General features: G+C 32.7%; 1 protein-coding gene across 1 annotated transcript in view; it reads right to left on the minus strand.

Moving 5' to 3' along the window:
- LOC111640577 (26S proteasome non-ATPase regulatory subunit 11-like) overlaps positions 1–12,531 on the minus strand; it is a 46,725-nt gene that overhangs the window by 1,515 nt on the left and 32,679 nt on the right. The window contains exons 3-6 of the mRNA XM_023386601.1: positions 11,930–12,054; positions 11,677–11,748; positions 11,548–11,605; positions 3,879–3,990 (exon numbers count right to left, since the gene is read on the minus strand). Coding sequence (XP_023242369.1) covers positions 3,879–3,990; positions 11,548–11,605; positions 11,677–11,748; positions 11,930–12,054 — 367 coding nt within the window. The remainder of the gene's footprint in view (positions 1–3,878; positions 3,991–11,547; positions 11,606–11,676; positions 11,749–11,929; positions 12,055–12,531) is intronic.

The raw sequence follows: 12,531 nt of genomic DNA on the forward strand, positions 1-12,531 counted from the left end.
ACAAATGAGCAATGTTAAAAAAAATTAAAACAATAGCATCATATATAAATGAAAACAGTGACAATAAAAGCTGGAAAGGAACAACAACAACAACATGTATTAATGAACGGAAAAAGCAAACAATAGAGTGTATATGCAGTAAAGAATTGATTATCCAAAAATCAATCATTCAAAAAATTGATTAACCAAAATCAACTTCAGAGAGTATTAATTCTAGAAATTACAGTTTTTACATATAACAATTATTAGAAGTCTTCTCTGGGCTAGCTATTAAGCTATCTTGTTATCAACACTAATGTTAGGTTTTATTTATTACAGTACAAATAAAAAAAGCATGATAAATAAGTCAGGCTTCTAATGCATCTATTACTTAACTGTGACTATGCACAAAGAAGTATTTGATGCATTAGAAACAGTGTTGACACAGTTAATAATGCAACCTGAGCAACTTCTCAACTCTCATGGGCAAGCCAGGGATTTAGCAGAGTTAAAAAGAAACTTAAAAAAAAACTGTAATAAATAATTTTTATGAAAGTCCTTAATACTAATTTTGCCATTTTGTATTTTTTACTTTAAATTCAGTTTCATCATTACATTGTAGATTGAAATGAAAGTCTAGTGCTTGTTTTTAATAAATTAGATGTCTTTGTTATTTATTTTCATTCATATGTAATAAATTTCTATGCCTTAATTTTTTTTACTACTGTAATGGAACTAAAATTAATATTTTTATTTTATTCTTTCCCTATTAAATGTGATTAATTGTCTGAAAAAACCAGTTATCCAAAACCATCTCATCCCCATTATTTTGGAAAATTGATGCTCTACTATAATAAAACAAAACACTATATACAATAATAAAAAAATTGTCCTTGTGACTTTTCAAAATCAGTATATGCTTAACATCAATGTATGCTTACTGCTTTAGGACATAACAAACAAAATGAACATATTGTATGGTATTCATACTTCAGAAGGTACTGATGAGCTGGTTAGGTATGTCTAATTCACAAGCAAGAATAACTTTAGATCTGTCATATATTCCATCTATTATCCAATTTTCTATGATTGCTTTGATTTTAGTTTATTTTAATCTTATTTATTCCACACATCTTTCTCTGTCTCTCAGTCTTTTCTTAATTATCAGTTTTAAGTCAGTGGTATCAATAGGCATTGAATGCCCAGAAGGAAAAGCTGATCTGGCAGCAATGTCTGCTAATTTATTTCCTCTTATACCAACATGGCTTGGGATCCAACAAAATTTTAGAAAAAAAATTCGTTTCTGACATTCAGAAAATCATTTATGAATTCTAGCAAGCATTTTTGATTAGAATAGAATTATAAATAAATTTAAGGTCTTGTTATTTAATTAAATTATAATTATTAAATTTAACATGAGATGGCACCTAACACCGCCCTCTAGGGCCAAATTAATTAGTTATTAAAATTATAATCACTGGAAAATAGCCTTATCTTGTTTAGCAGTTGGTGTTGCTTTAAATTTATGATCTGTTTCAAAACCATAAGATCACCTTCATTTTGGGCAGAAAATGTATAGAAGGAACGCAGATAACAGAAATAAACACACATCTTAAATTGGATTTTAGTGACTATTTTAACTAATAGTCATAAGTACTTTTATGACATACAAGGCACAAATATGTCAAAAGCATGTTTCATAAAACCAGAGACAGATTTGGCATTTTATCACATATTTAATAGCTGATAACTTTTCCATTCTTGGCAATAACCTGAAAAATATGATTAGACATACTTGTGACCAATTTTTGAATATATTCCACAGGAATATCATCCCGTGTTATCATTTTAGCAGTTTTAATTCATTTACTTCTTTAAACTGTTTTCCATTTGCATATAATTTTTCAGCTATTCATCCCTAATCATTGTTGATAGGACTGAGATTTGAACATTTTGATGGTCATGGAAAAATAGTTATTTCTTCCTTGAAAACCACTCTTGTTGAATGAGACGTGTGACAAGAAACATTGTCCTGTTGGAACTGCCAATTCATTAATTCAATTTGGCCAATGATAGGAGTCACCACCTATCATTGGGCCAAATTGAATTAATGAAGTGTACAGCATCTTCTAATATATCTTGGAGTTCATTTTATTGACTACAATCAGCAGTTGCCAACCAGTGGTCCGTGGACCACTGATGGTCTGTCTGCAAGAAAATTTTGGACATTGATCAACTCAAGGTTATGTAAAATTTTACAAAAGAAATGCAAAATGCTTGGTTACTTTTTCACTCATTGGATTTTTTAAATTACAATCTAAAACTAAACACAAAATGACTTATCAATAAATCAATACATAATGTGAGCGCGATTGTAGTCCTTCATGGAAAAGAGCCAAGAATTCATAAACTTATTTCAAACAAGCAGAAATAAACTTTGTACTAATTTGTTATAATTACAAGTGAATTTCATATTAATAAAATAAAATTAAGCTTTTATGATCATTATTCTATAGATGTTTGTATCATATTAAAAAATTCATGATAGTGGTCTAAGGGATTCAAAATTGTGAGTTTAGCAGTCCATGAGATCAAAGGTTGGTTAATGCTGGTCTAATGCAATAGATCAGTTTTTCCATTATAATAAACTCCTATATCATGATAAAACCAACTAACAGCTGAAGGCATTCTTCAGATTGTTACATGTCATGCCAGCTTATCAGACTTATCAAAACTTTTATTTGGAAATACTATGGAATTCAAATCTTTTTCCCAGGATGTCCCCTTGGTTCAGTAAAGGAATGGTTGTTTGTAGTGATCCTAAAGATGAAGATTTAATTTTACGCAAAGATACTTCACATTCTTATTGTTCTTTAATGCATGTCAGATAGTACAATGAAAGAGTGTAGTCTAATGTCCCTTTTAATGCTCCTAGGTCACATTTTCAATGTTACAGCCAATGACAAATGGAGTACTGGGCCATTTCTAACAGTGATTACAATTCCATAATCATTATTCTTTGCCAAAACATTACATACAACAGATTTAGACATGCCGTTTGACATACACTTTATGCATTCAATTAGGGTAGCAACTTCTTTTCTGATTTGCCTTTTCTATTATGATGGTAAATTTGTTATACTTCAGACTCATTAAGGTTACAACCTCATGGCATGATGACTGAACTGCTGTAATTAGTTGTAATATACATTTCACTATTCATTTTTTTTTAACCTTCAAACCATCAACCCTACTCTGTAATGTTCCTAACTCATAATAATAAATAATTTGCATAAAAGCTTTCTTTTTTGCCATATCTGAATTGTTCTAAAAAGAATTTTGCTGATGATCTTATATTTATGAAACAATGCATTTAATGCAGTCAGCACAATTTCTGCTCTTGTATTTTACTTAGCACTATAAAATTTTTGCTGTATATCATATTCTATCCCATTTGCTAATGGTGAAAAGTTTGACAGCAATATCTATGTTTTTTGGTCCAAAATGAAGGTGGTCTTATAATTTCAACATGGACCTTATGAGATCATGGAGGCCACTTTTGATTATACTGTAGTTTTGGTATCCAATAGCAACAGGAGGCTTACATTGCATATTCAAACATCAAACTGTATGTAAGTACCTAAACGACTAACATCCAATATATTTATGCATAGTATGATTTCAAATATGTTGTATAAGCCTCTTGTTACCTCTGGATACAAAAACTTCAATGTAATTGAAAGCAGTTAAGACTAGACTATAGAGCCTGCAGTGCATGAAGTGAATCAGAATAAGTAACAATGACTTTTGTACTATTAACCTAATGTTCACATTTATATAAAATAGAAAATAAACATTTAAAAATAATTTCAAATTTTAAGAATGTAAATATAAAATACCTTGCTTTAGGTAAATGGCCAACTGCATGATAAACCTTGCTTTCTAATAACTGCACTTCTACTAATAAATTTTTGTCATCAAGTTTTTTCAACTCTTTAAGTAAACTGCTTCCTGTAAAAATTAAATATAGATTTTATGATTAAAAGCAAAATACAAAAATAAATCTTTTGAAAGAAAGTTAACACTTATGAAAGTAAACAATCATTTAATATTTTTTGGTCAAATGATAAAACAATTAACTGTCGAGCTAGAATTTCATTAATTAATTATGTAAATATTACATAATTTGAATTAAAGGGATATGACATGCTGCCATCCCCTATTAAATTTAATAATTAATTTAATCAAGTTAGACTAATTAATTAGGCTGTACCATCTAATCATTAGTATAATTTAGGCTTAGTTGTCTGTGATTTTTCATTAAATTTTTTAATTGGTAGATTAAATTTCGAATTAGCAACTACATTTAAATAGTATACTTAAAAAGTTAATATGTTCTATAACTATCATTTTCAGAATAATTCTAATTCCATCTTCATCCATCTGTAAGTTATTTACTTGAACAATCTTTTTCCAGATAATTGTTCAAATAAATAACTTACAGATCTAAATATATGATTTAACTAAGTTTATTATGTAAAATAAATGACAACATAAATTTTGGTCAATAAATTCATTTTTTCTAACTTCATTTATATTAAAGTTAATAGAATAAATTACAATTAAACAAAACTAAATGATATTAGGAAAATAATATTAAAAATGTAAACAAAGTATTAAAATAAACACAAATATCACCAAAATCCAGTAATAAACAAGAAATTTAATGCAAAAGCAAATATTTTCCATCATTTTTAATGATCATCAGGTTTCTATAATTAAACAGAATACAGATTTAAATTAGAATAAACAAAAAAAATGTCATAGGCAAGGAGTTCGGTAAATGCATGATGCAGAAGCAAAAAATAAACTAAAAAAATTAAAAATAAAATACACACAAGTTTATGAAAATTCATAAGGTGCCCTCCACACAGATGAAAGATGAGGGATAGTCTGCTACACCCACAATGATCTTTTGTTCATTCTAATTTAAATATGTATTCTGTTTGATTTTAAAAACATAATAATGACCACTAAAATTGGTGGAAAACACTTGGTTTTGCATTAAATTTCTTGATTATTTTTTTGTTTTAAAATTCTGTTCTGTTGGTGATTGTCATAAACAAATATTACAGAAATAATGGAAGTAATGTTTTCATCAAAGGAAAGAAATGCAAGATAGACTAAAAACTTTCATAACTGTAGATGGAAAATAAATTATAATATTGAAGAAAATTTGGAGAAAGCTGCTTGTTCATAATATGAAAACATTATATTTTCTATAAAAAGGTAAAAATTGTATTTAGTGGAGGTTTTTTCTGTCTTTTAAATAGCTCTTGGTGCATAAAAAACTAACTAACTAACAAAAAAAATCAAACTAACTTGTTTTGAGTAATTGTATAATTAATATAACAAACAACTGTTTGCTTAGAAAGAATATTTCAAATATTTGTAAGACCTAAATTAGTAATTTATTGTAAAAGAAGGTTCAGTTCTTACCAACATGTTTATCACTAATGTGGAATAAACTAAAATACAATTATTTGTTAAGTTCTCTAAATGCACTATAAAAATTTAAAAAATAGATCAATACATATAGTGTAGCTTTATCCAACATATTAATAATAAACTGTTAAAGTTCTGGTTTCCAAAAAATATTTAAGTCAGAAATATTTTCGACCTTCACTTAGGTTATCTTCATCCAACATAAAATAAATAAGAATTGTTTCAAATTTAAAAATTACAAATAAACAATCTTATAAATATAATAATAATACAAGGTGTGTCTGAAAAGTTCAGTAAATGGTCTCATAAAATAAAGGAAACAAGAGATACAAACAAAATACCTTTACTGGCATTCAAAGTAATCGCCATTAGCGACAACACACATTTGACATCGGTTGTACAGCTGCTGGAAGCTGAGATCAAACGCTTCTTTCGGTATCGCACAAAGCACCGTTGTCACACATTGTTGGATCTGCGCAATGTCGAAAAAGTGTAGGCCTTTCAGGACTCCTTTGAGGCGGGGAAACAAGAAGCAGAGCAAAAAACCTATGTAGCTCATTGGCATGTATTTTTCTAAGGCATGTGACCCCTCCACGTTGTATGTTCAACTAGGCAAAGTGTAAAGTATAACATCAATCTCCATGCAGAAAGTTAAAAAGTAGTTAAACAAAAAGCTCCAGTGGCTACACAATTCATCACGTGCACAAAAAACGGAAGCAGTAACCACTCCATATTATAACTATACAAAAGAGAATGTGCCCATAATTGTGCATAACACACTGCAACAGAGTCCCAAGTATATCTCACCTCCTACAAGCTCCGATTTCGACCAGTTAATCCCAGCCACCTTAGCAGCTTTAAAATCCTGCCAGACTGCACCCATGTACCAGCAAATGGAGTTAGAAGTCATCACGAAACTTGCTTGACAAAGCAAATCTCTGATGCACCAAATAGGCGCAAAAACCACCAGGCAGTAACGAAATTCCTTGCCAAGAACGATCTGAGGTTCTTAGTATCAGACAAGGACAAAAGATTTGTTTTGTGCAGAGAGAATGACTTCATCACTAGAGCCAATGATTTTCTGTTACAATCATATTCTGTGGAGATAAACATCAACCCAACACCAGAAGTACTGCAAAGAGCAAAGAAAATCATAGCACTACCAGGACGCCTCGATCCTCCTTTCAATGTTGCCTGCCCTAGGCTATTTTTTCAGCCAAAAATGCATAAAGAGAACAGGCCATTACGACCATTAGTAAACAAAAGGTCGCATTCTACTTACCACCTGGAAAAAGCACTTGCAAAGTTCCTACAAAAGCTACTTCTGGAATACTGCATGTCACTCTTTCCTCTATAGATGTCAAAACCATCATTAGTTCCAACATGGCAAAAGCACATGGCAATACCAGCATATTCTACAAAATGGTCGTGATATCCCTATACCCATCCGTTCCTACATTTGAAGCCGTAATGCTAGCCAATGCCATGCTCCTCAGAAAAGGTTTTATGGTTCAACAGGTGCTAGACATTCATGAAGTGATGATCTTCATCACTGAAAACAACTATTTCCGCTTAAACCAGAAAGTCTACTTACAGATGCATGGAGTTCCCATGGGCTCTCCTCTCTCCGCAGTATTAGCCAAGCTCATTATAAGAGATGTGGAACAAAAAACTAACACCCCACTTGCTATATGCTAACTATCACTATACTTACGCTATGTAGATGACATCCTACTAATATGGGAAAATTCAGAAGAGGAGTTTATCAAGTTTATGCAGCAACTTTCAAGCATCAATTCCACCATCAATTTCAGAAGTGATTAAAAGACTAAAGACAGTGACAGAAGTGACTAAAAGAGCCGCAGTTTACAGTGCATCATAAGTCCAACATGATCCCCTATATCAGTGGTTCCCAATTAGTTTTTCCTGCGTACCACTTCAAGAAAGAGCTCAGACTCGCATACCCCTTATAGCAGAAATTCATATTAATCTATACTAATATTATAAATTCAAAGGTAATTTGCTCTGTCTGTTGCCTTTTCACGTCTAAACTGCTGAACAGGTTTTAATAAAATTTGGCACAGAGGTAGCTTACATGTTGGAGATAGACATAGGCAACATTTTACTGTGAGAAAATATCTTACTCTCACGAGAAAATTTGATATAATGCAGGCGAAGCTATGGGTAGACAGCTAGTGATAAATAGAATAAATTTTTTTTACATTTATTACCTTTAAAATACAATTCTAATAATAATGAAAATAACATAAGTTTATTTAATTTTAATGTGACAAATGTGCATGATTTTCTTTGCACAACTTTGTAAAATCTGGTTGCTTTTGTCAGCTTCAGTCTCAAGTCATCTTCGAGTTGAAGTCGGTGATGATGTTTAGTTTTCATGTTTATCATGGCCAAAAATCTGCTCTCGCAGAAGTATGTTGTGCAAAATGGTAGTAAATACTTTATTGCCGCTTCGCTGACATGATAAATGTCTTTTAGGTCAGCCCAAAAATTACCCAGTGATTGCTCTACACAACAACTCTTAAGTCTGCTGTTGCATAAAATGTCTATTAATTCCTCTTGGTCAGAGATGGGAAGGTGGTCGGTGGAGTTATTTGCAACAGCGACAAAAATTTTCAAAATTAATTTTGTGAAAACAAATTGTGTTAATTGTACAATTTTTGTTTCTTGCGTAAGAATTTCATTTAGGTATTGTCGCAAATGCACGTTTTTGATGAAATTTCGAGAATGTTTTTAGTTATAAATACAGTAATACCTCGACTTACGCGAACCCGGAGTTACGCGATTTTCAAATCTCGTCGATTCGTCTTTTGTTTGAACGCCACGCAACTCTTGATTACTCACTCCCCCCCACACTATTGTTTCGCTTACATCTTCGGACGTGCCGCGCAGAATCGACACATAGCTACAATTTATTGTGTGTTATTTATTTCTGTGTTTGTTATATCTACGGATACTTGAGAAACTCTATGTGGTGATTTCTTGTAACTGTGAACAAATCAAAAGGCGAGATAAGGTTAACGAGAACATTTATTAGCTTACATACATCAGATTTGGATTTTACACAAATTGCGAAAATATACTCCGACTTACGCAGTTATCGCTCGGTCCCACCTATCGCGTAAGTTCGGGGTATTACTGTAAACAAATTTGTGCATTCAACATCATGTTGTAAATTGCCGAATTTTTGATTATCTACCTATTATTTTTTTTATTGCTTCATCTCGTGCATTTAAATTTTAAGTTGACCAATTTTAGATTGCTGTGCGTACCCCTTCATGCAATTTCGTGTACCCCCAGGGGTACGTGTACCACTAATTGGGAACCATTGCCCTATATCATTCCAGCTGATGCCTTTCAACCATCGTGATATGTCAATGTTGCCATAGTGGCTCTTGTCAGAAGAGCGATGTTACTTCCCTCATCGCAAGCTCTAATAAAAGTCAAATTGGAAATCGTAAGAACGGCAGTACATCACACTGGATTCACAGGCGCCAAACTTAAGCATGTACAGTACTACATAGGGTAAAAGATTCCCTTTTCCCATTTACTACACTATACAGCAAAAAAGAAATGTCTAGAGTACAATCAGCATTGCCGTACCTAGAAGCACCGTTCATACTTATTAGCCGTATTTTCCTGCGATACAGCTTTACCCTTTCTTTAACCCCCCTACTCAGCCTACGCAGGAGTGTATGCAATGATCGAGATAAAGTCGACGTTTTAGAAAAATTGGGAGTATACGCAGTGTAACTAGAAAATCCAATAATGGGGATAACAGAGATATATAGGGGCAATGACAAGAATGCTCACTTGCCGTATCGCAGAACATCAGGAGGATATAAACAAAGGAAGACAGACTACAGAGCTCGCCAGAAAAGTTCTACAGCAGGGCTATAACCCATTATGGTCAAAAACAGCATTGCTCAAGTGCTGTAATAACAGAAGGATTACATTTATTTGGGAAGCGCTCCTCACAATGACCACAGACACATGCAATGTCCCCACCCTTGACTTGTCCGAAATATGGGTTACTTTATACCAGCATTCAAACAACAAAATGCATCAAGAGTAGCACAATTAGTATGATCGCTCCTCAATGCATGCATTGCCAGTCGTGTGGATTTATGAACTTTCGAATGCCCGCAAAAGTTTGTTGCATGTTACCAATGAAATTACCGAATGTTATAATTTAAAAATTGCCAAGAAAATTTTCCATTTTCTACTTGGAACACTCTGCATGTTCTACTTCTTCAAATTTGTTCTTTTTCACCTGAGGATAATGATGATATATTCGTCGAAAGTACTTGTGAGATAAGAAAATTGTGTTAATGCTGAGCTCAGTGCTTGTTATCAAGAAGCTAAACAAGAAGAAATCTGCAGATGCCAGATCTGGAGAATATGGAGTGTGTTGAAGAACTGTGACCTGGTGTGTAGCAAGGAAGTGCGTACGTGGCCCGCAGTGTGCGGACGGGCGTTATCATGGAGCAGAGTCCACTGTCCACTCTGGTACAACCGAGACCAAAGTCGCCAGATGTGTTTCAGCAGCCGTTTCAAAACTCCCTTGTAGAATTCTGCATTGATGGTTGTATCGTCGGGTAAAAATTCATGATGGATCAAGTCCTTACCGTCAAAAAAGGCAATCAACATCGTCTTAATCCTGGATTTGGTGAGACGACATTTTTTGGGAGGGGGACGACCACGAACACCATTCCACGGACTGTCGCTTGATCTCTGGATCGTACTGGTAGCACCACGACTCATCCCCTGTTATGATTGTTTCCAAGAACTGCGGATTCTGGTCATATGCATCAATGAAATCTCCAGAGGTTTCCATCCAGTGTTACTTTTCCTCGACTGACAGCGTGTGCAGTACAAACCAGGCACAAATCTTATGCTTTTGCAAATATTTGTAAACAATGGTACTCTCACTGTCCTTGCTTATCTTCAAATCTTCTGCCATCATTCTCAAAGACAGGCGCCGATCATCCAAAAGCATCCATTGCACTTGTTTGATGTTGTCTGGAATTGTGCTTGTTGACGATCAACCAGAACGCGGCTCATCGTCGAAATCTTCGTTTCCATCTCTGGAGCATTTAAAAACCATTCAAAAACACATTTTTTACTCATTACTTCCACACCATATACTTTCACTAACATTTCATGTGTCTCCGTCACTGTTTTGCCTAATTTGAAGCAAAACTTGATGTTCATGCGTTCTCCACTTCACAGTGACACTCCTTCTCACACTGACTGCATTGCATCGTTTGTTGCATGCACTTCTGTTTAACTGTCGTGATTTCGATGCTAGGGGCACTAGTTGGCAAGTCTCTCACTATGTCTGTGTGAGCACAACATCCTAACCAGCACGATTATTCAACTATGGGACCATTCACCAAACTTTTCAGANCATCGTTTGTTGCATGCACTTCTGTTTAACTGTCGTGATTTCGATGCTAGGGGCACTAGTTGGCAAGTCTCTCACTATGTCTGTGTGAGCACAACATCCTAACCAGCACGATTATTCAACTATGGGACCATTCACCAAACTTTTCAGAAGCACCTTGTAATAATAATCATAATATACAAAAAAATTTTATATAAGGTTTTATTTGAATATTTATAATCTTTTTCAAGATAACACTGTTTATGAACTTTGTTCCTGTTAATGGCTACTACAAATGTGTAGACTTCCCTGTTATTTTGATCACTTTAAACCTATTAGCAAATAATATATTGCTAATCCACCTTTGCAGAGAGAAAATGTATATGTGGAAACAATTTTATACTGTTTAATTCTCAGAATATGAAGAGAAGATTGCATGGATATAACAAAATACAGAAAACATTTTATATTATCTATAATCTTCATCAGAATAGAAATAGTGTATAAATGAAATTCTGTAAAAGATGGAGAAGTATAAATGTAAAATGGTGCTCCATTTTATAACAATTTATCAAACAACAATAGCATTTAAGCTCTGACTTTTTTTTGTGATTGAATTATATAATTCAAGATTAATTGTGAGAAAAGAAACTTACCAAGTTGAAGAGCTTCATTATATTCACTGGTATCATAATAAAGAGCTATTAATCTTGCCTGAAATATAAGAGATGAATTTAAATAAACAACAAGTTTGCACTGTTTAACGTAAGGAAAAAGAAAACTACCTCTAAAGACTGTCGCAGAAAAGTTCTTTTCTCATTTTTAGCCCAATTTATGCATTCTTTACATAATTGGACCTAGAAAAAAAATCAAGTTTAAGTGATTAAACTATGTAATTTGATTTAAAGGTAGGAAGTTAGGCACTATCTTATACTAACACTAACAATAATTACATAAATATTGTAATTAAAATTAATAACTTAGAATATTCTGGAAGAAAAATTCAATCAACCAAATAAAATAATCTTTTATCATTACCTCTTCACCAGTTGCTGCTTCCATGTCAAGAAACAAATCAACTAAAGCTCTAACCAGTTTAGCAGCTTTAGCTTTACTAATGTTATTCAAGAAAGGACGAGTCTGCTTGATCAAATCCCCTAGTTCTAAATATGTCATTAAAACAGTTTAATTAATAACAATTTTGATTAAAAGATTAAATATAATATTTAATTAAATATTATGAGAGATTATTTTATAATTTACATAAATAACCGATATATTTTGGTTGTCCTTTAGTATACAAGATGGATAGGTAAACAATCCACAATGCCGATTTTTAAGTAATGCCAAATGAGTTATTAAATTATAACCTGATAATTCGGCAGATCATTTGGGTTTGGACAGAAATCTTATAATTTATATTTAGCCTATATATTGCTTGTTGTGTACTGGCACAATGAAGTGACGTTTTTCTCAACACTGGGCTAGTTGAATCTTTTATTTAGTTAGAACGTTTTTTCCATACATCAACGTTTCGGGCATCAGCCCCTCTTCAGCTAACTAAATATATATAAAAATATTTAACAGGACACAAATAAAAACCAAAAAACTCACATAAATTCTTTGTAAACCATACCTCA

This window comes from Centruroides sculpturatus, unplaced genomic scaffold (assembly GCF_000671375.1).
Source record: "Centruroides sculpturatus isolate CEXI.00-Female unplaced genomic scaffold, Cexi_2.0 scaffold1379, whole genome shotgun sequence".
In the NCBI taxonomy this organism is placed as follows: Eukaryota; Metazoa; Arthropoda; class Arachnida; order Scorpiones; family Buthidae; genus Centruroides; species Centruroides sculpturatus.